This window comes from Erpetoichthys calabaricus, chromosome 10 (assembly GCF_900747795.2).
Source record: "Erpetoichthys calabaricus chromosome 10, fErpCal1.3, whole genome shotgun sequence".
In the NCBI taxonomy this organism is placed as follows: Eukaryota; Metazoa; Chordata; class Cladistia; order Polypteriformes; family Polypteridae; genus Erpetoichthys; species Erpetoichthys calabaricus.
In genome coordinates this window covers 20,598,687-20,626,325 of record NC_041403.2, presented here as the reverse complement: position 1 = coordinate 20,626,325, position 27,639 = coordinate 20,598,687, and the positions used below count along the sequence as shown (strand labels likewise).

Here is a 27,639-nt window from a genome sequence, read left to right as displayed (position 1 = left end):
AAAGTTCCAGTCACATCTCAAGGAGAATTAAAGCACACAGAAGGCACAATTTGGAGTGCCACAGCAAAGAGTCTGAGAATTTATAGGAATGAGAGATTTCAGTTTTTGATTTTTAATACATTTGTAAACCTTTCTGAAAACACATTTTCTTTTTGTCATTACGGGTGATTCAGTGTAGATTGATAGGCCAAAATGGCAAATTTAAAGGTCGGAATACTGCATATACTTATATATACTCACATATAAGTCGGGTCTTGAAACCTGCAAAAATCATAATCATAAAATCAGACCCCAACTTATACGCCCGTTCAAAAATGTGACATGTAATTTTTTTTTTTTTTTTACATCTTCCTGCTGAACTTTGTTGCAGCAACGCAGTTACCAATTTCTTTTGCCACTTCAACGATGTTTAAGTTAAAACCAGCTTCATATTTTCTTCTGATCTAACACTCCATCGTAGGTAACGGATGCTCTTACGATAAAGGTGTATGAGGGTGTGAGATACAAAAAACACATACCAGTGCAAACGTTGCTTCGGAATAGTTTGGGTATTACTGTGTGGTGACGTAGGTACAATAGAGAGCGAGAGGTTAGGAGCACATGCTGATACATTGCCGTACCCACATATCAATTAAAGGCCGTGTGCTCTGTGGTTACCTCTCAGGTGGGCGTTAGCGTATCATAATCCCTTGTACCATAGCGTGAGTTTTCCGCATTCGACTTATACGACCGACATTGTAAAATACCAGAAATTATACAATAAAATCAAGTCCCGACTTATCTGTGGGAGAACTTATCTGCGAGTATATACGGTACTTTCTGAATCCACTGTATGTGTATAGCAAGTCCATGTCCATGATGAGCTCACATTTGTTTTCATTCCTGCAGCTGCTGATGTCGCAGCCAAATCATCTCAGATTGGCCAAGAAGGTGTCCCGCATTACGCAGAAGCGGAAATCATCAAGATTCAAGGTGTCACCGGCAGCAACACTTATGCTGTCCCTGCTCTCACCATGGATCTGCTTTCTGGGAAGGATGTGGCAGTAGAGGAGTTTCCCAGAAATCTGCTGACCTTCAAGGAGAAGCTTGGAGAGGGTCAGTTTGGAGAGGTAGGTGTGTCACCAGCAGTCTGCTTCACTAGTCGGCCACTTTACAGGACCTCTGAGAATTCAACGATCCACAATCTCCACATGCTCACCATCCGTTTTGCAGTTCCAGACTTCAACAGTTCACCGCCATCTTCCTTTAACCACTATCACTCCTTTGGCTGATGATTTATGGTTCCCATGTTTTTGACAAGCCAAAAGTATGAATGAAGTGTTTCAATATTGATCTGTGGAGGGAACCACGTAACCACTCTTGCTTAATCCAACTGCAATGACATCCTTTTAATATCTTTTATGACAGTCATTCACCCATTCCTGCTACCGTCATCCTCCAGCTATCTGTCTTGCTCTCTCAAATAATTTCACGTTTTTAAATTTCCACAATATCGAAAGCTCCCGCCCCTTTTTCTGACAGCCTATAATGCCACTGCTGTGCAAATGCTTATCAGGTACACAGGTACGGCCAGTTCGGCCTCAGTCTCGGCCTTTTTGTTTTTCTTTTTCCCGTTATGTTGTGGTACGTAAAACACGAAATATCAGACCGACAAGTCTCTTCTGTTTGCGATTTCCAAAACACCCACGTTGTTTACTCCTCATAGCTGCATTATATACACTGACTGAGTGCTCATTGATTATCAGCTCTCTGTGATGTCCCGGTTGGCTGCAGATGGCATCTCTCCCTTGAACCCGGGACATCAATAGACATGAAACCAAGGTTTGACTGGGCAATGAAGACACAACACGGCAAGAGGCAGGTGTAAAAGTTCACTTTGTGCTTTGTATTTCCCACTTTTGAACAATGAGTTCAAAACTGCAGTGCAAGCTTTTTCATCAATAATACTCGCTTCGCTCGCCAACCCCCATGTCTGCGCTACGCGCTAGCCTATTTGCGGTTCTGTCGCTCGTGTATGGGGATGGGGATGCGGATGTAGAAGTTAAACGGATTTTAATTTTCATGGGAATTGTTACATATGCATAATAGACCTAAATATTTTACATTACAGTGAGTAAATAACCACAGTAAAAAAAGAGTAAAACAAAATAATTTGAAAGTAAATTATGTTTCATGTTGCGTTAGTTATTTGTTGCGTAATATGATTTCATTCTGTTTGAAATTAACACGAAAATACTTTTTAAACTTACACTTTTACTGTAAAACTTAAGTAAAAACAATTTTTTGAATTTAATTTTCGGTAATATCGCATTGAATTTTGATTCTGTGTTTGGACTTTCATTGTGACAACGCAACGTATAACTGCCCGTGATTGAATTTCGTTTCTTTCACTTTATTAAATTAAACGACTTTTACAAATGTTTGGCTCTGAGATTTGTAGAGAAAAGCCAAGCAAAATGACACCTTTTATTGGCTAACTAAAAAGATTACAATATGCAAGCTTTCGAGGTAACTCAGGCCCCTTCTTCAGGCAAGATGGAATACAGAGACTGGAGTTCCCTATGTTTAGATAGATAGATAGATAGATAGATAGATAGATAGATAGATAGATAGATAGATAGATAGATAGCTAGATAGATAGATAGATAGATAGATAGATAGATAGATAGATAGATAGATAGATAGATAGATAGATAGATAGATAGATAGGTTTATATACACACTCTAGGACAAGAAACAACATTGGTAAATCTTTAAATGAGAAATTTAAATGTAAAAAAATTAATAGATTCATTCAGGCTAGGGTTAATTTAACAAGAGAGAGAAGAACAATGTATGGTCAAGATCTTTGGATAAGATAACTGTCCAACAAAGTCTTTTGAAGTTTGTAATGAGTTTTTTCAAAACAATGTAGATCTGTAGTCAGGTTGTCTGTCATTCTGAGAGATGTAAACAATCTTTATATCTGGCCATAAAACTGTTGTCTCTATTAACAAGACATAAGTTCCCATATGGCCAGATATGTATGTATGTATGTATGTATGTATTTATGTATGTATGTATGTATGTATGTATGTATGTATGTATCTATCTATCTATCTATCTATCTATCTATCTATCTATCTATCTATCTATCTATCTATCTATCTATCTATCTATCTATCTATCTATCTATCTATCTATCTATCTATCTATCTATCTATCTTAATTGGAAACTTAAAGTGAGGAAAACGTTAAAATTTGTAAGAGCTGAGAGAGCAGGAACTGTGTCTGACAAAAGCATTCACACGACTGAGAGGTGAGAGGACCGTGTGCGTGGTTGAATATGATTGAGAGGAGGGCTTGACTTGAAAAAATCTCATGGCCAAAGTCTCATCTTGCGGGACTTGATAAAAATCTTCAAAAATGTCTTGTCTAGTCATAGGATTTTTTTATATAATAGAGAGAGATATTCCATGTTAAAAACAGTGTCTCTGAGGAGGTTAAAATATGCAATAAATCGTCGGCCATTCCACATGTACTTCAGGTCATCAGGTTATCCACCTGAAGCTAAACATGTTCAGGCTCAGCCAGTACTTGATAACAAATCAAGCTTCAGGGACACACAAATGTAGGTCCACCACTGCATCCTCTTGTAAAGCACTTTGAGCTGCATCATTTGTATGCAAACATGCTATAGAAATAAATGTTGCTGTTGCTTTCAATGATAGTAGTTCTGGTCACTACACTTTAGAACACTAGAACACTCTAGACGAGAACAGGCCATTCAGCCCAACAAAGTTCCCCAGTCCTATCCATTTCATTTTTACAAAATAACATCAAGTCGAGTTTTGAAAGTCCCTAAAATCCTTTTTTCCACCACACTACTTGGTCACTTATTCTCCAGGTGCCTGTGGTTCTCTGTGTGAAGAAAAACTTCCTAATGTTTGTGCGAAATTTACCCTGAACAAGTTTCCAGCTGTGTCCCCGTGTTCTTGATGAACTCATTTTAAAATAACCGTCTCGATCCACTGGACTAATTCCCTCATAATTTGAAACACTTCATTCATGTCTCCTGTTCCTCTCCTTTTTCTTAAACTGTAAAGGCTCAGCTCTTTTAATCGTTCCTCATAATTCATCTCCTGTAGCCCTGAATCAGCCTTGTCGCTCTTCTTTGGTCCTTTCCTAGTGCTACTATGTGCTTTTGTAGCCTGGAGACCAAAACTGCACCCAGGACTCCAGATGAGGCCTCACCATTGTGTTATAAAGCTTTTGCAGAACCTCCTGTGACTTGTACTCCACACATCAGAGCGCTTTATTACCTGACATTCTGTTAGCCTACTTAATGGCTTCTGAACACTGTCTGGCAGTCGATAGCTTAGAGTCCACTACGACTCCTAAATCCTTCACATAAGGTGTCCTCTCGATTTTGCGACCACCCATTGTGTATTCAAACCTCACACTTTTACTTCCTATGTGTAATACTTTACATTTACTAACATTAAATTTCATCTGCCACAAATCTGCCCAAGACTGTGCGCTGTCCAAGTCCCTCTGTGATGATTCAGTGAATTCTAGATGATGTGCCAATCCACCTATCTTGATATCATCTGCAAACTTAACCAGTGTGTTACTTATATTCCTATCTAGCTCATTCATTTATATTAAAAAATAGCAGCGGCCTTAGCACTGACCCCTGCTGGACACCCCTCTTAACTTCGGCCAATTCTGATGAGGTTCCTCACACCATCACCCTCTGCTTCCTGTGTCTGAGCCAATTCTGCACCCACCCTGAACTCCCACTTCTTTTAGTTTGATGCCCAACCTCTCACATGGCACCTTATCAAATTCTTTCTGAAAATCCGAAAAAAGACATATCAGCGCTAGAAGGCAGGAGTAGAATAGATCAAGCAAGTGCACCCCAGGACTAAAGGTCATGTCCAACTGTGACAAGCTAAGGGAATTAAACCTGCTTAGTCTCAATAGAGAAGGCTACATGGGCACTTAACTGAGGTCTTTAAAATTCCAATCAATAACACTCAGCCAGCAACAATTATTCCAGTTAAATAATGAATCACATAGTCGAGGACACCAGTATGAACTAGGAAATGCATGAATGACTGAAGTCCGAAGGCTCTTTTCTATACAAAGAGACATGCGAATCTGAAATAAACTATTGAGTTATGGAGTTGCAGTGGAAACTTTGACAACCTTTCTTGAAAGTATCAGGATGAGATGTTGGGTCCACTTAGCAGTTATCTAACCAAACGAAACTGATGGGTTAAATCAGGGGTGTCCCACTCCAGTCCTGGAGGGCCGCAGTGGTTGCATGTTTTCATTCTAACCCTTTTCCTAATCAGTGTGCAGTTTTCACTGCTAATTAACTTCTGTTCCCTTCATTTTAATGGCCCTGTTTTTAAAGATTCAGTCCTCTGAATTGATTCGCTTCTTCATTAAATGGCAGCCAAACAGAAATGAGATGTGAAACGAGCCAACAGATAAGCCGCTTAATTGGAACATCAAACTCCAGCCAACTTCACGCCAACCAGTTTCTTAATGAGAAGCCAATTCTTGCTGTTAATTAAAGCCATTATTGAATATCAGGACTTGTTGCTGCTCTCGTTCTGCCGCAGCAGACTGATGATTTTCTGTTTTTTCTAAGACCACTGTCAAGATGTTTTGGTGACCTGAGCAGACCAACATGACCGAGACCTTCACCTTTCTTTATTTTTAGATTAGCTGGTCATGTGGTGGCTTGTTTCATGTTATATTATTGTTTGGCTGCTCATTAAATAAAAAGAAACAACTAAGGGGTCTGAGTCATGTCAATTAAAACTAAGGAAAAACTATTTAATTAGCAGAAAAAACGGTTCACTAATTAAAAAGATGGTTAGAATGAAAACCTGCAGCCACTGCGGCCCACCAGGACCGGAGTTGGACAACCCTGGTCTAAATCATCTCCTCTTGTTTGTCAAATGTTTTACTGTTCTGAACTCTACACATTAGGCAGTGACCACACCAGAAGCTGTGAGGCGGCACCACTAGTCCATTCAAGTCCAAGTTTCTTGTCATATGTACAGATTTATGTCCTGCGGTGGGTTGGCACCCTGCCCAGGGTTGGTTCCTGCCTTGTGCCCTGTGTTGGCTGGGATTGGCTCCAGCAGACCCCTGTGACCCTGTGTTTGGATTCAGCGGGTTGGAAAATGGATGGATGGATGTACAGATTTATGAATAGTATAGAAAATGCAGGCAAAATATGAACTAAGAAACATTAGATTAGATAAACTTTATTAATCCCCTAAGGAAATTTAGATGCATATAGAAACAGAAACCATAAAAAACAAGGATACAGACTCACAGGACAAATAATAAATACATAAATCATGTATATTGTGCAGAAATTATAAAATGAACTTAAAGATGATGAGCTTTTGCAGACTCCTAAAATCACTTGTATGTGGCAAATTTAAAGTCAAAATATCAAGAAGACAAAAGACTGAAATGCAGTGGTGGGTACTGCCACCAGCCATAACATCTCCTTAAGATGAGCAATACCAGAGGAGGGGTCTGTGTTGCATTGTAATTGATGTTAAAATTGTTGAGAATTTTAATTAGGGATCAATGCACTTTATTATTAGTTTTGTGCTGCTTAGCTATGAAAAGTTTAGGCCTGAAACAACTTTAAAAGGACACCATTAGTTTTGTTAGAGTGGCCTCTTGTCTGCCTGTCCTTCGTACTTGCTTTGTTTTTGAGTCTCTGCAAAGCAAGCTGTGAGGCGAGGTCATCATGCACTCTCTGAGGAAGCAAGCAGGCAAACTTTGTTTTAAACATTGCAGGAACAGAGCTGGTCTAAGACTAAACAATCTGCATGTAAGGCCTTTGCCTGTGTGAGTAAAGGGTAAGCTCTTAAGCTAGCGTATCTATATATATAATTCTCTAAGCCGCCGCCAGAGCGGGCAAGACACCTATGAAAGCACGCAGGAAGGAGCCACGCCCACCAACTCTAAGACCATTGGATACAACAAAAACTTGCAGAGCCACGCCCACCAATTCGGACGCGATGCCTCGGAAAACACGCTGTCATTTCTGTTTGTCTGTGCTACAGTCCACATGCAGCTGACTTTTCGGTTACAACGCACGACCGCGTGCAACATCGCAAACTGTTTTACACGCTTCATACAGCAATTCGCATCCACGACAAATATTGCGTCTTCTTAGATGGTCCTGCAGGAACACGGAAAACGTTTCCCCACCCACCAACACTCCTTATTCCCTGGCCCACGTCTAAAACAGTTTGCGAGGGATATCCCATGGGATCCTTAAAACAATCCTTTAAAACTAAGGTTAAAACACAATGAAGGAAGCAGTCTTTAAAAACCAATAAGCATTTGTTTCACACAAGCTGTGTGTGTGGGTGGGTTGGTGTTAGTTAGTTAATTAGTTACTCGAAGGATTTCAAGATTTAATATGCACAAGTGGTAACACTGCAAAAGCAGCCCATCCCAGAAAAGACGGCTGGCAAAAAGTGGCCGACAAATTAAATGCGTGTGCATTGTACTTACTGAAAGCAGCGTTACGGATTTTGCAAATGTTCATTTTTTTCCCTCTGCTTAAAAAACATTTAAAAAGCGGCGTGTAAAACAGTTTGTTTGTCGCGGATAATTTGCCTTTTACTTTTACACGAAGACAATTTCCTGTTAATACTTTGTTACATTGACATAGCGTTGTTCTCGGTATTCAAAGCGCTATCCACACAGAGAGAAACCGGGAAGTGAACCCAAAATCTTCCACAGTCTCCTTACTGCAAAACAGCAGCACTACCATTGCGCTACAAGGCAGTTAAAGAATGCGCCGGCCTCGATTTTGTTTTCACTTCTGTTTACAGAGATCGGGTCGTAGCGTGCATTGTTGCAATGTTACTTTTCTTGGTGGCTTATTATATTACGGATGTTTCACATGTTAATTTTTTTCCCTGTGCTTAAAAGACATTAAAAAAGTGTTTCTCAACTGTGACTCCAGAACAACTCAGTACGCAAGCTATATTAAGCGTCAACAACGAAGACTCGCTACACCTAATGAACAAGTGCTGAAACTTATCCCTACCGACGAAGTAACATTCACCAGCGTGGCCTCCATCGTCACAGACGATCCCGCTTTCAGTCACGGACAATTGTATGTTGCTCTCTCCAGAGGTCCATCTTTTCATTCACTCACAGTGGTATCCACAAACCCACCCCATTTGGACAACTGTGTCGTTCAGCAAGTGTTCACCCATCAATACATAATTATGCGGCATATGTTACACCGCGGGTTGGCTAGTTTGCAATATTTCTTTATATAGCTTAGTGATAATAGATAATAATAATAAGATATAGTAGCACGTATGAGTGAGCTTAAAGAAGCAATTTATTTAAAGGCTTGTCTTTTTTCTTTTCTTTCTTGTCATGTCAAGGTTGTTTGCAGCTTAGCCCTTATCAGTGAAGCTCATTGGCACAGCCGCCTATTATGTTACCCTTAGCCTTACAGGACGCTAGTGCAACAAGTAATCGTTTATTGAATTATTAATTAGGCAGTCCAGTTAGTTTTTATCTATGGGTCCCCCTGATCTCTATTTAATTGTTCCTCAACTTAATTGTTAAGTTGGGAGTTTATTAACAACTGAAAGGCCATTGACATTACTAGCCCAGGATTAGGTCTTAAAAATAGAGGAAGGGGTAATCAGGTGATGTTTATCGCCAGATGGCAAATATGTCCTGCCAGCAAAAGCATTGTTATGAAAAAAAGACTGTTATGGGGATGTCTCCAGGGGCAAGAATATTGTTATGAGAAGATCTGGGACACCAGGTCTTTGTTATGGGTAAAGGTGCTGAGTGGGGAAAACATCATGGGAACCTCCATACAGTAGATGCTGGGAACCTAGTCTGGAAAGGGGACATTTAGAGATAAGAACTGTAATATATTTGGGGCGCTCTGGACACTCGGGGCTCACTTCATGAGTTGAGACAGGCTTTATGTACTCCGCAGTTGTTTTCTATGGTGTGTAATAAAGTCTTAAATTCTGACTGCCTTTCTGGAGACTCTGCTAGTTTTTTCTAAGATTTCTCCACAACAAAATCTGCACAAGAAGATTAGAAATTTTACAAACAAAAGGAGACTACTATGTCTGTTAGACTTACTTGGTTCATGGTCCCATCAGAACCTAAAAGATTTAACAAGTGAGAGGAGACCATTCAGTCTATCATGCCCCCTTTATTTAGCTAATAGCTAAGCTGTTCCAATATCTCAATCCATATTCTTCTTAAAGGTTCTGAAGGTTTCTCCTTCAACTCCATGTCTCAGTAAACTCTTTACATTAAGAAGTGCTCCCTGGCTTCAGTCCTAAATGCATTTCCCCTTAATTTCCCCTGATGTCCTCGAGTATGTGATTCACCGTTAAGATGGAATTAAAGTTGCTGGATCAACTTTATCAATGCCTTTGAGGATTTGAAGCTCTGGATGAGGTCCCCACGCAGTCTCCTCTGCTCAAATTAAAAGAGGTTTAATTCTCCGAGTCTGTCACAGAATGAAATGTCTGCAAGTCCCATGATGCTCCTGGTTGCTGTCCTCTCCACAACTTCAAGCACTGCTGGGTCTTTCTTATTGCGTGGTGACCAGAATTGCACACAGTTCACCAGATGCAGTCTCAACAGTGCGTCATACAGAGTATAATGTCCCTTCATTTATATTCAACAGTTTTTACAATATAATTTAACATTTTTAAGAGCTTCTGTCCTTTGCTTAGATGATGAAAATGTTGTTTCACTGTAATGCTTCCTGTACGACAGTGCCTATCATCTTGTATTTATAATTAACTTTCCTGTTGCCCACGTGTAGCACTTTATACTTTTCTACATTATTTTCCAAGTGCTTGCCTAGATCTGATGCTCTTCCAAGTCTCCTTGAATTGTTTTTGCCGCCACATTAGGGTCTGCCATTCATCCCATTTTAATTTAGTCTGCAAATTTCACAAGTTAACTAACTATACTGAAATCCTTCTCATTAATATACATCAGAAAAAAAGTAGTTGTCCAAGGACAGGCACCTGAGGGTCTCCAGTAATGACCCCAGTCCATTCTCCTTTTATCATCTCCTGCCAGATAACCAAGTTCAGCTCCAGGTTACCTAAGATGCCCACAACTCCTAGTTTTAGGATTAACCTTCAGGGTGGGACGACTGAGTCAAAGGCTTTTTGTAAGTCGAAGTGAAGATGGTGTATTGCAGTCGTCTGATCAAAAAATCTAAAAGATTTGTTTGGCGAGACCACTCTCATAAATAAATGTTGGATGTTATTTAGTAAATACAGTACATTCCTAATCATTATATCATTCAAATGATCTTCAAAATCTGCTGGGGTCACCAACCAGATCTCCACAAGCATTAATTCAAAGAAGTGCTTCCCAGCATCTGTCTTAAATACAAATGCCTTCAAATTCAGGATTCACTCTACAACTGAAGGAAGGCCTGCTGAAATGCAAACCTCTGAGTGGTCACGGCCCAGACCCAGCCTTGGAGCTCCCCCTGCAGGCAAACTAACAGCATTGCACAATGTTTAATTGGAAGTGAGAACAAACCGCAACGACTGATAGATAGAAAGGCACTATATTATAGATAGATAGATGGGTGTAAAAGGCACTACATTATACATAGATGGATGTAAAAGGTGCTATATTAAATATAGATGGATGGATGGAATGTGCACTATATTATAGAAAGATGGATGGATGTAAAAGGTACTGTATTAAAAATAGATGGATGGATGTAAAGAGCACTATATTACAGAAAAATAGATAGATGGATGTAAAAGGCACTATATCATAGGTGGATGGATATAAAGAGCACTATATTACAGAAAGATAGATGGATATAAAAGGCACTATATTTTTTTTTTTTTTTCCCTTGTGGGAAACACCTTCCCCTGTTTCCCACAAGTCTAGCTCATGTCACAGCACAGCACAATACAAATCTCTTCTTCTTTCTTTTCTCTTTCTCTTTCCTCCACTTCTCCTGGTCAAGCTTCGTCTATCTCCTCCCGACTCTGGCTCCCCAAGTAGTGGTTGCTGGTTCCTTTTATAAGGCACCCAGGTGTGGCAGAAGAGCTGTCCATAAAGGCTCAGCAGCAGCTGTAGTACCTCCTGGCGGCACTCATGAAACCCAAGAGGGCTGTATCAAACTCCAGAGATAATGGATGTAAAAGTCACATATGATAGATAGATGGATTGATAGATAGATAAATAAAGAAAGGTACTATATAACAGATAGATAGATAGATAGATAGATAGATAGATAGATAGATAGATAGATAGATAGATAGGATAGATAGATAGATAGGATAGATAGATAGATAGATAGATAGATAGATAGATAGATAGATAGTGTAGAAACTGGCCCAGACACAGACAGGCGGACACCGATGGTTCACCAACCAACACACGTTTAATCATAATTTACTATTTACAGTGCACACACACAACCCAATACTCCCCCAAAGTCCAGGCCTCTTCACAATGCCTTTCTCTGTCTTCTGACCGCCTTCACTCCTCTCCTCCGAGCTCCGTCCACTTCCACCCAACTCCAGCCATCGAATGGAGGGAGGCAGCCCCTTTTATACACACTCGGACATGCCTCTAGGTGCCTCCCGATTAGCTTCCGTCGGTACTCCCAAGTGTGGCGGAAGTACCGGCTGCGCACCCGGAAGCACTCCGAGTGTTCCTGGTCTTCTTCCCCCCAGCATTTCCAGGTGTGGTGGAAGTGCTGAAGGCCAGGGCTCCTCAGGCATTGGCGCACCCCATGGAGGTGGCCACAGACCCCTATAGGGTTGAGCTTCAAAGCTCATTTCCCATGGTCCTCAAAGCCACCAGGGCGGTCGCACCCTCGTGGTCTGGAGGAGGCGTAAGCCCTCCTCCGGTCCTCCTGGGCATCCCGACTGGGTGCCACCCCCAGCCACTCGCCAAAATAGATAGATATGAAAGGTACTATATAATAGATAGATAGATATATATGAAAGGCACTATATAATAAACAGATAGATAGATAGATATGAAAGGCATTATATAATAGATATAGATATATATGAAAGGCACTATAAGATAGATAGATAGATAGATAGATAGATAGATAGATAGATAGATAGATAGATAGATAGATATGAAAGGCACTATATAATAGATATAGATAGATATGAAAGGCACTATATAATAGATAGATATGAAAGGCACTATATAATAGATAGATAGATATGAAAGGCACTGTATAATAGATAGATAGATAGATATGAAAGGTACTATATAATAGATAGATAGATAGATAGATATGAAAGGCACTATATAATAGATAGATAGATATGAAAGATACTATATAATAGATAGATAGATAGATAGATAGATAGATAGATAGATAGATAGATAGATAGATAGATATGAAAGGTACTATATAATTAGATAGATAGATAGATAGATAGATAGATAGATAGATAGATAGATAGATAGATAGATAGATAGATAGATATGAAAGGTACTATATAATAGATAGATAGATATGAAAGGCACTGTATAATAGATAGATAGATAGATATGAAAGGTACTATATAATAGATAGATAGATAGATATGAAAGGCACTATATAATAGATAGACAGATATGAAAGGTACTATATAATAGATAGATAGATACATAGATAGATAGATAGATATGAAAGGTACTATATAATAGATAGATAGATAGATAGATAGATAGATAGATAGATAGATAGATAGATAGATAGATAGATAGATAGATAGATATGAAAGGTACTATATAATAGATATGAAAGGCACTATATAATAGATAGGATATGAAAGGCACTATATAATAGATAGATAGATAGATATGAAAGGTACTATATAATAGATAGATAGATATGAAAGGCACTATATAATAGACAGACAGAGCCTCTCTTATGTTCTTTTTCACCCTGGCCTATACAGTATACAGTATATATACAGCTCTGCAATTAATTTTTTTGGACTTTCCCTGTCATCCTTTTTTTAATAGTTTTTCTCCCCTGCATTTACTGTTTCCACATAGCAGATTTCTTTAGTTTTCTTTCTATCCGGCCTTTTACAGCCCTTCATTGTACAGAGGAGCCTAAGCAGTGACAGAATCTAAAGCTGAAAGGCTATTTTCTGACTCTTCTGTTCAATCCATAACTCAGGGAAAATGTAAAACTTAAATAGTAAAAAACAGAGGAAATTTTATATTCCTATTTTCTAGTTCAAGTGCTATAAGCAATGCTATTTAAAGAGTTTTCTAATTATATTTCATTGAATAAGCAAAATTGATGCCTGTGCCTTTATTCATGTAATCGCCATTTCCTAGTAATGAGTGAAACAGGAGAGTTTCAAAGTGCATGCTGTTTCATAAAGACAACATTAAAATTCCTTTTGCAGATAATTTCAAGCGGAGTGCATTTTTTTTAATGTGATATGATGCCTATTTCCAACACAAAGACACTCTCAAAGTGGACCACTGTGCACATCACTGTGTTTTCCTTTTAGGAAAATCTCACTCCCCACTGCACGTGACAGGAAATGAGCCCGGTGATATTTTTGTCCACAAAGATTGTTATTTAAATACTAAATGACAGACAGGTGTGAGTGGAATTAAAAGATTCCCGACCAGAACTAAACATCTTTCTTCCTGTGTCAATGGAATGAATTTTGCAGGAAGCAAAACACAGATTGTTTTGTTATTTTTATTTTTTTCGAAGCCAAACAGCAAGTTTCCCTCCTAATTCAACTTTGCGTCTAATCATCATGCTCATCACTACTGGTTGCCATTGAAAACTGCTGAGTTTATACTTTGTCTATGTTGTTTTTTGCACATGAATTCAGTTTTGTTTCTGAAACATTGATCAATTATTTTTTGCTTCTAAAGTGTCATGTCAATGAAGTGATCCTTTTCCGTGGCCCTCTTGATCCAGGTACACCTGTGTGAAGCAGAGGACATGCAGAAGTACATGGACAAAGAATTTGCTTTTGATGCCACTGCTAATCAGCCTGTTCTAGTGGCTGTTAAAATGCTGCGGTCAGATGCCAACAAAAATGCCAGGTGAGGAGGAGCATGAGTTTTCTCAGCTTGGGGAATTCAAATTTCTTAATTTATCTTCCCACTTCCAGGGTTCACATCTGTAGTCCTCCCTGCATGGAGTTTGCATGTTCTCCCCGTGTCTGTCTGGGTTTCCTCTCACTGTCCAAAGACATGCAAGTTAGGTGAATTGGTGGCTTTAAATTGTGCCCGTGTGTGTGTTTGGTGTTTGTGTGTGCTCACCCTGCAATTGACTATTCAGGTTTTGTTCCTGCCTTGCACCCTATGCTTGCTGGGATAAGCTCCAGCGCCCCCCTCCCATGACCCAGGCCTGTATTAAGTGGATTATAAAATGGCAAATCTTCTCTCTTATATAAATATATTACTTGCACCATGGTTTTACGTCCCGATCCATCCATTATTGGTACCCAGATTGTCTAATTCAATACCACTGTGTGCCAAGTAGGATGAGGCAACTCAAAAATTTCCCAAATGAGAGTAAGAACCTGAGGGCCATGATATATTGCACCCATTCAGGTCTGTTGTCACCCCACTGAAATGACATTGTCAGTGTTCATCAGTTCCATGCCGCTGGTCCAACAATTAATTGGCTCATAACAATGCTCACACTCGTTAGCAGCCATTACTGTGAAAAAGGCAGACAGTCCAAAAAATTTAGAGTTAGGATCAGGAGAAACAACAAAGTCAAATGGCAAAGAAAACGACGATAGAGCGGTGTCAAAGCCAAATCACACGCCAAAAATCAAATATAAAGGCAGAGTTTATTTCTAGAACCAATAATTAAAAATCATAAGAACTGCAAGTCAGTAAGTTTTGTCCATTCTCAAACAGGGTGACCTCTTCACCAATCGACCCCCAAATGTTGTGACCCTAGAGGCCATTCTCCTGTCAACTACGACCTGCATCATGACGTCAGGGACCGACAAAACAAAATGGCATCAACAGATGATAACTGAAAGTCATCTTCTAAATGAAGCACCAATCTAGAAAACGACCCCAGAAATGCATTCCTCAAGTATAAAAACCCCAGAAGTGACACCTACGGTAGATGAATTTCAGAGCTCGAGGAAATCCAATAAAAAGTTAAAAAGGAACTCAGCACAGTCATAACGCAGCCTCCCCCAATTTGATATTGGATAGATGGTTCATCTGTCCGATCATCTATTAAGTCGTTTTCGTAAAGTCGTTATTGTCATTTGAGCTGCGACAGTGTGACAGTCTGGGATGGCCCTGGAAACAGTTGAACCCAGAGTCCTCACTCATCATGAAGACACAAACACTCACAGCAAGAGTGTGGTGTAAAGTGCTAGTGGTTTTATTGAACAATCCAAGGGTTCGAAACCCCAAGGTGCAAAAGTGCATTAACTTTATAAATAAATAAATCCAAATAAAATTCAACCTTCGTGGTGAAGGTTAAAAATCGATAAATACTCCAGTGAATAGATGAAAAATTCAAAGTTAAAATCAGTCAGGATCCATTCATTAAAACCACGAGACTCCGAGAATCCTTTTCAATCCATAATCACATCTCTCAGCTGCTCACCCTCGTGGTCTTCTCTGCAGCAGCAGATGCCCTCCGGCCTTCTATTTTACCTCTGTCCCTTCTTTCTTCATCAGCACAGCTTCCTCATCTCCCCAGCCCTTCTCAGGTCTCGCAGGTAGGTGGAGATGCCAGCAACTGTGGTCCTTCTCCCCGGCTCCCATCCCAGTCACCTCAGGCACTATGAGCCAGACCTCCATTGTCCTGCCACCTGACTTTGGTCACTGGATCACTTGATCGCTCCCACTCTACCAGAATGCTCAGGGGGAGTGACACACACCTGGAGCACAATACTTCTCACTTATCCGTGGTGCCACCAACTACTCTGCTTTCCTCCCACCCAAGAGGGGTGTTTGGGGGTGGCAAGTGGGGCAACTGCCCCAGGCCCCGCACCTAAGGGGGTCCGCGTGCCCCATTGAGCAGATTTGTCAAGTTATATTCTCCAGTATATATATATATTCGAGATGCTTCTAAGAGCAACCCTTTTAAAATCCTTCTTCAAAGTCAAATTCCTATGAAAACTTTTCCTGAATATTAAAGCACAAAAACATGATAACCGGTTGACATGACATCAATGTGAGTTATGACTATGACATCCTGCATATCGAGACTCCGCGAGTATACTTGCAATTTGGGGGCTTTTCTAGAAGAGGCCCTGCTAATTTCCACATGACACCACAATGCATTTTGCCCTGTCGTGATTATGTCATGAATTATGAATTGCACTTTTTAAATAGATTATATCATTATATTTTGATAAAGTCCGCGTGTTATCTTGCAAAAATTTAGCTAAATACTGTAATGCAGTGGTTCTCAATCTGTGGGGTGGGCCACCCTAGGGGGGTGCGAAGATGTGAAAAAAAGAAAACAAGAATCGAAAATATGTAAAATATATCTATTGAAACGAAAACAAATTAACTTAAACTACATTCTGATACTAGAAAAATAAATATAGAGTTAGATAAATGTCAATAAAAGTTAAGTAGGTACAGTATAATAAAATATGCATATATGATATATCATTAATTAAAAAAGAACAAATTGGTATTAGTGGGCTCCTTTCAAAAAAACCTTAGGGGGGCGCAATTAAAACTGTTATGAAAACTTGGGTTGCAAATACTTAAAGGTTGAGAAAAGCTGCTGTAATGAGAAAATCTGGTGTATCTTAACATTATTTTTATTAAATTTGCACGCATGTTTATACAGTCCACACATACCGGTAACAGCATGTGACATAAGCGGACCCCCATGGGGTTGGTCAGCCCTAGGGCCCCGCACACCCCTAAGGCTGCCTCTGCTTCCACCACACTGGCTCGTAATCCCAACTCTTTGTTTCTCCTGGACCTTCCTCCATTGTCCTGCTCAGGTGCCTTTTATCCTTCTGATGGGCACAGTGCTGCAATCATGGACTCCAGAGTGCTATTGAGGTGCCTGCTGCACACAACCGCACGTGAATGCTTGGCTGGCCAATTACTCGCTAACACCCAGGAGCCACTCCACCACACTACCACCCGCCTGTCCGTCTGTGTGCTCCATTTATTTATTTATTTTTAAGATACCAAACACCATGGACTCCTCTCATGACAGACAGCAATAACATCAGAACGTTCAATCAGCTGTCCTCTTCTTCATCTTCAGTTCCCAGCCATTCTAGAAAATTCCAAGTACTAGTAGACCAGCTGCTAGTTAAACAGTAACTCTTTCAGTGTGTTCTACATCTGCATCAAGTGTTCCACTCTAACATTAATTGTACACCTGCAGCAGAAAAGCACCCAGGAGGGTATGCTATCCAGGTCTAAATTAGCCGAATTCGCTTCTTTTAGTTTGGAGGAGCAACATCTCAACTGCTTTGCCAAGGTTCTCTTAATTCCAAAGCTCCATACCCTGCCATGGAAAAAAACCAGTCGAACTTTGACTATAAAGAGTCACTTGAACAAATGACCAGTGGCCTACCCACAATTCTGGGGAAATGTTAAGGAACAGAACACTGATCTTAAACATGTCCACTAATAGTGGCACTCTTGTTTTAATCCTCTGCAGAAATGATTTCTTGAAAGAAATCAAGATCATGTCTCGTTTAAAAGACCCCAACATCATCCGCCTGTTGGCAGTTTGCATCTGTGATGACCCGCTCTGCATGATCACAGAATATATGGAGAACGGCGACCTGAACCAGTTCTTATCCCGACATGAACCAATGGGAGAGGTGTCTATGGCCAGCAATACCCCCACCGTATGGTAAGTTCACATCTGATGTTTGATTTTCTCTTTAGCACATAAGAACATTAGAAAAATGTGTGACGGGAACAGGCCATTCAGCCCAACAAGCTCATCCATCCTATTCATCTAGACCAGTCCTGCTGGGCCGCAGTGGCTGCAGGTTTTCATTCTAACCATCATTTTTCCTAAATGAGCAACCAAACAATAATGAGATACAAAACAAGCCAGCTAACATGAAAATAAAGAAAGGTGAAGGTCTCGGTCATGTTGGTCTGCTCAGGTCACCAAAACATCTTGAAAGTGGTCTTAGAAAAAACAGAAAATCAACAGTCTGCTGTGGCAGAATGAGAGCACCAACAAGTCCTGATATTCAATTACGGCTTTAATTAACAGCAAGAATTGGCTTCTCATTAAGAAACTGGTTGGAGTGAAATTGGCTGGAGTTTGACGTTCCAATTTAGCTGATCATCCGTTGGCTCGTTTCACATCTCATTTCTGTTTGGCTGCCACTTAATGAAGAAACAAATCGATTTAGAGGCCTGAATCCTAAAAAACAGGGCGATTAAAATGAAGGGAAAGGAGTTAATTAGCAGTGAAAACTGGACACTGATTAGGAAAAGGGTTAGAATGAAAACCTGCAGCCACTGCGGCCCTCCAGAAACGGAGTTGGACACCCCTGATCTAGACTGTCCAAAAGATAACATCAAGTCGCAGCCTGAAGATTATGAAAGTCAACCACACTGTTTGGTAATTTATTGTAATATGTCTATGATTCTATGTATGGAAAAAAAAAACTTTCTAACATTTGTGTGAAATCTAACTTTAACAAGTTTCCAATATTTGGACAGAGACAACTTTTTTCTTATTTTGGTTCTGTACATTACCACAATGAATTTTAAATGAAACAACTCAGATGCAGTTGAAGTGCAGACTTTCAGCTTTAATTCAGTGGGGTGAACAAAACAATTGCATAAAAATGTGAGGCAACTAAAGCATTTTTATAACACAATTCCTTCATTTCAGACGCTCAAAAGTAATTGGACAAATTAAATAACTGGAAATAAAATGTTCATTTCTAATACTTGGTTGAAAACCCTTTGCTGGCAATGACAGCCTGAAGTCTTGAACTCCTGGACATCACCAGATGCTGGGTTTCCTCCTTTTTAATGCTCTGCCAGGCCTTTACTGCAGCGGCTTTCAGTTGCTGTTTGTTTGTGAGCCTTTCTGTCTGAAGTTTAGTCTTCAACAAGTGAAATGCCTGCTCAGTTGGGTTAAGATCAGGTGACTGACTTGTCCATTAAAGAATTTTCCACTTCTTTGCTTTAATAAACTCCTGGGTTGCTTTGGCTGTATGTTTTGGGTCATTGTCCATCTGTATCATGAAACGCCGCCCAATCAATTTGACTGCATTTAGCTGGATTTGAGCAGACAGTATGTCTCTGAACACCTCAGAATTCATTCGGCTGCTTCTGTCCTGTGTCACGTCATCAATAAACACTAGTGTCCCAGTGCCACTGGCAGCCATGCACGCCCAAGCCATCACACTGCCTCCACCGTGTTTTACAGATGATGTGGTGTGCTTTGGATAATGAGCTGTTCCACGCCTTCTCCATACTTTTTTCTTGCCATCATTCTGGTAGAGGTTGATCTTGGTTTCATCTGTCCAAAGAATGTTTTTCCAGAACTGTGCTGGCTTTTTTAGATGTTCTTTAGCAAAGTCCAATCTAGCCTTTCTATTCTTGAGTGGCTTGCACCTTGAAGTGCACCCTCTGTATTTACTTTCATGCAGTCTTCTCTTTATGGTAGACTCGGATATCGATACGCCTACCCCATAGAGAGTGTTGTTCACTTGGTTGGCTGTTGTGAAGGGGTTTCTCTTCACCATGGAAATGATTCTGCGATCATCCACCACTGTTGTCTTCCGTGGACGTCCAGGTCTTTTTGCGTTGCTGAGTTCACCAGTGCTTGCTTTCTTTCTCAGGATGTACCAAACTGTAGATTTTGCCACTCGTAATATTGGAGCAATTTCTCGGATGGGTTTTTTCTGTTTTTGCAGCTTAAGGATGGCTTCTTTCACCTGCATGGAGAGCTCCTTTGACCGCATGTTGTCTGTTCACAGCAAAATCTTCCACATGCAAGCACCACACCTCAAATCAACTCCAGGCCTTTTATCTGCTTAATTGATAATGACATAACGACGGACTTGCCCACACCTGTCCATGAAATAGCCTTTGAGTCAATTGTCCAATTACTTTTGAGCCCCTGAAATGAAGGGATTGTGTTCAAAAAATGCTTTAGTTGCCTCACATTTTTATGCAATCGTTTTGTTCACCCCACTGAATTAAAGCTGAAAGTCTGCACTTCAACTGCATCTGAGTTATTTCATTTAAAATTCATTGTGGTAATGTACAGAACTAAAATTAGAAAAAAGTTGTCGCTGTCCAAATATTTATGGACTTAACTGTATGTCCCTATGTTCTTGTTGCAGAATTTATTTTGAAACAACAGATGGGATCTTCTGCACTAGTTTTGTTCATTGTTTTTAAATGCTTCATGCCCCTATTTATCTCCATTTGCACCTTAGGTTTGAGTTTTTTTGTTTTTTTTTTTTTTTTTACCTTTAAGACTAAACCTTAATCTCTATATGCGGACAGATAGTCATGCTGTCACGTGGGTCTCTTTTGTACATATGCAATCTATGATGTCAAGATAATACTGACAGTTGTAAGGACTGATCTGGCATAATGCCGCATAAAAAGGCATCTCCAATTACAGATGCCATTCTTAGACTGAAATCAGAGAGAGCTTTGAGGAGTTTTCTTTCCTCCTCCTCCTGTAACACACACACACTCTGCCAGTGACTAGCAATCTGCTTGGACACCAGAGAGCGGATGATCTGACATTTTTTTTTCTTTCATTTCAGTCATTGTGCAGGTGGAGCTCATATTATTTACAGCAGCAGTAACACATTGTCATTCAACATAATTACACTTGTTGATGACATCTTAGGCCACCAAATAAAGTTTTTTTGCATGTCTCTAATTTAGACACAAGAATCTTTGTCCTTCACTACTGGAGGTGTCATGACGTAGGCTCTTCTACCCACCAATACAAGTTTGCAGAATCGTGATTGCATATGTATGAGATTGATTAGCTAAGCTCATTTATGGTCATTTCAGAATGGCAACTGGGTGGAGTTTAAGGTGTGATCACAAATGCACATTCACAAGATGATTGTGATTTACAAAGGATAAAATGTGTAGAAACCTCCCTGGTATATAACCAGGTTTTACAAATCTGATATTGGCGTAAGCATTGTCATGTTTGGTTTTTTTTTTCATATTTTGACACTCAAAATCACATAAAGGTTTATAAATGAGACCCCAGATGTCTATGTTTCTGAAAATGTCATCAGTGTGTATGGGTGAAAACAGAGAGTTTTGAAAATCTATCAGAGAAGGGAAAATAAAATAGGATAACATAAGACAATGTAAGACAGGCCAGGGAAAGATAAGGTCGGACAAGGTAAGGCAAGATAGGCAGGATAAGATAGGGCAAGGTAAGATAAGATAGGGGGCAAGATTGGGAAGGGAAAAGAAAGATAAGACTGTATAATGCAAGGAAAGATAAGATAAGATAGCCCATGTGTCTTATGTGACAGTGTTAGATAGGATAAGATAAAATGAGTGGGAGGCAAGCCAAAGTAGGGTAGGATAAGACAAGACAGTAGATGATAAGATAGTGAAAGATAAGCTAAGGTAAGATAAGGTTGGGGGCAAGATAAGAAAGGGGAAAGAAAGATAAGATAGCACATGATAGGATAGTGTTAGATGGGGTAAGATAAGATGGTATGAGATTCTAAGATGGGGGACAAGATAAGGTTGGGGGCAAGATAAGGAAGGGAAAACAAAGATAAGATTGTATAAGGCAAGGAAAGATAAGATAGCCCGTGATAGGAAAGTGTTAGATAGGATAAGATGAGATAAGGAGGAGGCAAGCCAAGGTAGGATATGATAAGATAAGACAGTAGATGATAAGATAGTGAAAGCTAAGCTAAGACAAGACAAGGTGGGGCAAGACAGGGCAAGGTTAAACAAGATACGACAATATAAGACAGGGAAAGATAAGGAAGCTGGAAAGAGAGATATGGTAGAATAAGATAAGGTGACAAAAGAAGAGAAGTAAAGGTAAGGAAGGAAAATAAGATAAGATAAGGAAAGGTAAGATAAGATACGATGAGATAAGATAAGATAAGATAGTGCCTGGTGAGACAGTGTTAGATAGTATATGATAAGATTAGATGGTATAACATAAGATAAGGTGGGGCAAGACAAGGTAGGGTAGGATAGGATTAGACAGTAGATGATAAAATAGTAAAAGCTAAGCTAGGGCAAGACAGGGTAGGGTAAAATAAGATAAGATAGGGCCATGAAAGATAAGAAAAGATAAGGTAAGATAAAGCAAGATAAGATATCTTTATTGTCACTGTTCAAATATAACAAGATCTTGTTAGGAGCAAGCCTGTAAATGAAAAGTTAAGTAAAAAACTGTAAAAGAGTAACACTTGCAGACTAGAACTACAGGTAAGATGCATTTATACAATAAAACATAAATATATACTCCCAAAATAAAGAAGAATAAAAAACAGGTACTGGAGGTAAAAGAAGCCAATAGCACATCATTGTTAAAGGAATATTACTCAATGGACGTTTTCACTTGAGGCAGGGTAGAATAAATAAATTAAATTATTGCACTATAGGAGTGTTGAAGGTGTGAAAAAGAAGCAGTCACAGTGGTTGGAATGCACTTGAAGGAGGGTTCCAAATAATTAAATAGTCACAGTGGGTTATATATTCAGTGGCATTATAAATGAATTATTAAGTCTGGCGTGTGTAAGTGTGTGAATATATGTTGTATAACTGAGCTCCAGTCCAGTTACAGCAGTGGTCCTCTTATGTTGGGGGGGTTGACATTGAGTGCTGTGTGTTCAAAAGTGTCACTGTTCTGAGATAGAAGTAGTTATTCAACCTGGTCTTGCAGGGATACAGGGCTCGGTAGCACTTGCTAGATGGCAGAGAAGAGAAGATGCTATGCCTGGGATGGGTTGGGTCTCTGCAGATACTCATGTCTTACCAGCACAAGGGACTTTTATAAATTTATTCCTAAATACGAAAGCTGTGAGCCAATGATCTTCTGTGCCTTTTTGATGATGCGCTGTAGGGCCTTCCTGTTCTCAGCGGTGCAGACTCCAACTGTCCTCTGATTTGCTCGTACTTGTCATGTGGCCCTTTCCTGATTGGATTGTAACGTCTCATTCCGTGACTGGTTACGCTTCATGGCAGATATAGAGGAGTTTTCCATGTTGATAGTTGTGTTTTTCGGATTCACTGTTGCTGTTCATGTAAACACACGCTGAAAATGAATGCCTAACAGGGAGTACGCTTCCACTTCCTGTTTCCAACAATGCGCACGTGCCCAAGGTTGGCAAACTGTTATGTTGTGTGTGTTTTCAGCCATTTTAGTATGGGGAGAAACACTTTCATAAACAATGTGGAAACACTAGTGTGGATGGAGATCATTTTAATTTAAAAACGCCATTTTTAAATGAAAACATAGCAGTGATTACATAAACTGAGATTCTCAACTAAGTATGCAGAAATAAACGAAAAAAAAGTCTTATTTCGTGTTCCAACTTCCCCAGTATGCATTGCATTTCTGTTCAGCCTGACAAGACCCCAGACTAGAAATGGAAGCCTTCTTACCTGAACATCTTAAAGTATGGCCTATAACTGAAAGATAAGTTGAATACCTCAGGGAAAAAGCCACTGCGGCAGACCTGCTTGAAAATGAAAGACCAAGCCCTCAGGATTAAGTGTTCTCTCCCCGCTTTACTGTGTTTACTACAGCTACGCCAACCTGCATTACATGGCCACACAAATAGCATCTGGAATGAAGTATCTCTCCTCCCTCAACTTTGTTCACCGGGACCTTGCAACACGGAATTGTCTGGTGGGTAAGAACTACACCATTAAGATAGCGGATTTCGGAATGAGTCGCAACTTATACAGCGGAGACTACTACCGTATCCAGGGGAGAGCTGTGCTGCCCATTCGCTGGATGTCGTGGGAGAGCATCTTGTTGGTAAGCATCGCTTGATTTGTAAATGTCATTTTGCTATTGTGTTTTGTCAAGTTGAGATATCGCTCTCTTTTTGTTGGTGTCCTCTCAGGAATTGAGGTTGGCTGAAGGAATGGCATGTCCTCATTTGTGTTCCTCCCCTGGCCGGGGTTCAAATTCATGTTTTATGCCTGTTTTTGATTCTTTTCTTTGCATTAATGTTCATTTTGTTGATTATGTGCATTATTCATTGTTTTTTTTATTTTGTTTATGTATGTATGCTGGCTATGTTATGTTCAATGTGTTTTATGGGTGGTCCACCAAGAGGCAGGACCACCTGCAAATCACTACCAGAAACTGCTCTCCGCCCTATGAATCCTGAGGGTCTCCCACAGCGCCTGACGGTTCATATCGATTGTGTCTACAAGAGAGCTGGTTTACTTGAGTTTTGCTTTCCTTGTGATTGTTTTTCTTTATCCTTTTGACTTCTTACTCTGTTTTTGACTCTGCCTTTGGATTGTGTTTTTGGAACATCATTCTTGGTTTGCCATAATAATAATAATAATAATACATTTTATTGATATAGCGCCTTTCCCATGCTCAAGGCACTTCACAGAGTTTAAGATAGAACGGCAGGGTATACAGTATATAGCATTGTAGTAAACCAGATAAATAAATAAAGAAGATTAGGACAGTAAATTCAGAGAAAAAAAGCCTAACAGACAACATAATTGATGGTCTCGCACACACACACACACACACACACACACACAGGTTACATGAGCATCTTGACAGAGAGGTAAACTGAGAGAAGGGTAATAAAGTCAAGTAGAGCTAAAAGCCTTCCTGAACAGATGAGTTTTGAGTTGTTTGTTAAAACAATTCATGGAGTCAGCTGACCTGATTAATTTCGGTAGGTCATTCCAGAGTCTGGGCGCTAAACAGCTGAAGGCCCTGCTGTCACCCATGGAGTGTAGATTAGTGTGGGGCACAACAAGATTGCCAGAATCAGAGGATCTTAGTGGGCAGACAGGCACATAGTGATGGAGAAGGTCACTGATGTAGTTTGGAGTGAGGTCGTTTAAGGCTTTGTAGGTTATTAGTAGGATTTTATATCCAATTCTGTAAGACACAGGGAGCCAGTGAAGGTGGAGCAGGATGGGTGTGATGTGCTCGCTGCTGCTGGTCCATGTAAGGAGCTCAGATATAAGATTAGAAGGGGCACCTGCAAGCAGCGATTTACAATAATCAATGCGGGATGTGATAAAAGCATGGATGAGTTTCTCAGTATTAGAAATGGAGAGGAAGAAGCGAACACGGGATATGTTACGGAGGTGAAAGTAAGAAAGTTTCTTAATGTGATTTATTCGGGCGGAATAAGAAAGGGAGGAATCAAAAATGACACCAAGATTCTTTGCAGTAGAGGCAGGTCTGATGAGATCACCGCCAAGATGGACTGGGAAGGAGATGATTTTATTAAGTTGCACTTAGGTCCCAATTTGCAGGAGGTCAGTTTTTTTGCAATTTAATTTTAAAAAGTTCTGCTTCATCCAGGTATTAATTTCACTGAGGCAGGTTGTGAGGTGAGAAAGCTCTGATGAAGTTCCACTTTTAACATTGAAGTAAAGTTGAGTGTCGTCTGCATAAAAATGATAACCCAGTCCAAAGCTACGAATAATATGGCCAAGGGGAAGCATATAAATACAGAAGAGAAGAGGGCCGAGGACAGAGCCCTGAGGAACTCCTTGTGTGTTTGGCGCTGAGCTGGATCTGCTGTTGCCAAGAAATTAGCTGTTGGCATGTTACCATGTTGGCAAATCATTTGAGCCTGTCGGAACTTCATAGTGAGACATAGCGTTTTTGTGTTAATAAATCTTTTTCTTTTGAAAAACTCTTATTTTGCCCTTATTACTAGCCAGGATTTTGGACAGTGATATCCCCATCTAGTGGAATTGCTTTTGGAACTACGTTCTTTGAGACTCCTTGTCCACGACAATCTGTCGCTCACTGTGTGTCAGATGTTCTCTGTTAAATTCTTTCTAGTTTCTTATATTACCCATCAAGGATGTTCTTTTTCTTACTCTTGCACATTTTCCTTGTATCGTTCCTTCTATAATGTGTGTAATATCTTGTACTTTTCATGTTTTTCTATATGTCCAAAGTATTTCCACCTCCAGGGTCTTGCTCAATTTACAGTTAGGTCCATAAATATTTGGACAGAGACAACTTTTTTCTAATTTTGGTTCTGTACATTACCACAATGAATTTTAAATGAAACAACTCAGATGTAGTTGAAGTGCAGACTTTCAGCTTTAATTCAGTGGGGTGAACAAAACGATTGTATAAAAATGTGAGGCAACTAAAGCATTTTTTTAACACAATCCCTAGCTCTGCATGAAGAAATGCCTTTTAGCATTGTGTGAATTTTATTCTTCTCTACCTTCCGAATGTGTCTCCACATTGTACCTAAAGAGCACATTTTAAAGTATCTGCTCACAGCCACCCTAATAATTCCCTTCATAACTTGAAACACATCTATCCCGCCATTAATTCAATTTCATCTGATATTCCTCTTTGTTTCGAACCCATGGTCATGGAATCAGTCTAGTTGCTCATCTCTAGCTGTCTCTATTGATGATATATCTTTTTCTTAATATGGAAACCAAACTTGCTCACAATATCAATATACATTCACAATATACATTCTCATCCGTCTCCAAGAGAAATCCAGACTCACTTATCACTAGGAAGGAAAGAATTAGCAATCTACCAAACCCAGGTGTGCTGTATTTACTTTATTACTCAATCACTGAAGTTGACAAAGTTGGATATCCAGTCAGAATGTAAAGTTTTAATAGACCTCTGTTCCAAAGTCAAAAAAATTAAAACAATAGTTTCCATAAGGATATGGAAAAGACAGAACAATCGAAATGTCTGCGCAAGGGACAGAGAGAGAGAAGGAGATATAAAGGGAGCTTATCTTCCAAGTGATGTTTACTTCACATTTCTCAAAGTTTAATCTTAGTCTAACAAATTCAGATGTGAGCGTCAGTAGGCTTTCAACCCAACCAAGTTACCCAAACTATTCTGTAACATTTCAGTAATTATGTACCACTGTGATACTGATCTTTCTGATCATAAAATAGTTCTCTACGATAGCAATTAACAAGAAGAAGTCATAATTAATTGCAGAATTACGGTATTTGAGTGTTCCTCTAGAGTGCCTCTTTCTCTTGCAAGATTTTGCTCAAAAATTAATCAGCACATCATCATCATCTCATAACAGGCTTAAGTTTTGAGTTTCGTATTTTTCCGTCCAACCATTTTAGCTCTAGACCGTCCTCAAGAAACTGAGACACACAGACAGACACACACCCATCATCAAGATATCGATGTTTGTCGGTATTAGGGGACCCTAAAACGCTGAGATCCATCAAAAACCGGAGATCAAAATTTTTGAAAAATCTAAAAATGTCGCTCCTCCCCCATAGACAATAGATTATGGTGGGAGAGGGCGCAAAGCAAAAATATTTTAAATTTGGAAACTAAGGAATTCATTGGTGATGTTTGTTTAACAATTTAACATCATTCAAAATAAATCATGTTGATCCACCACACTATTTTTGCAGTTCTTTTGGTCAGTATCTTTTTGTGAAATTGTC

At 39.7% G+C, this 27,639-nt stretch overlaps 1 protein-coding gene across 1 annotated transcript in view; it reads left to right on the top strand.

The window, feature by feature from the left end:
• ddr2a (discoidin domain receptor tyrosine kinase 2a) overlaps positions 1 to 27,639 on the top strand; it is a 106,285-nt gene that overhangs the window by 71,859 nt on the left and 6,787 nt on the right. Inside the window, exons 11-14 of the mRNA XM_028810993.2 lie at positions 889 to 1,109; positions 13,976 to 14,103; positions 17,681 to 17,878; positions 23,767 to 24,001. Coding sequence (XP_028666826.1) covers positions 889 to 1,109; positions 13,976 to 14,103; positions 17,681 to 17,878; positions 23,767 to 24,001 — 782 coding nt within the window. The remainder of the gene's footprint in view (positions 1 to 888; positions 1,110 to 13,975; positions 14,104 to 17,680; positions 17,879 to 23,766; positions 24,002 to 27,639) is intronic.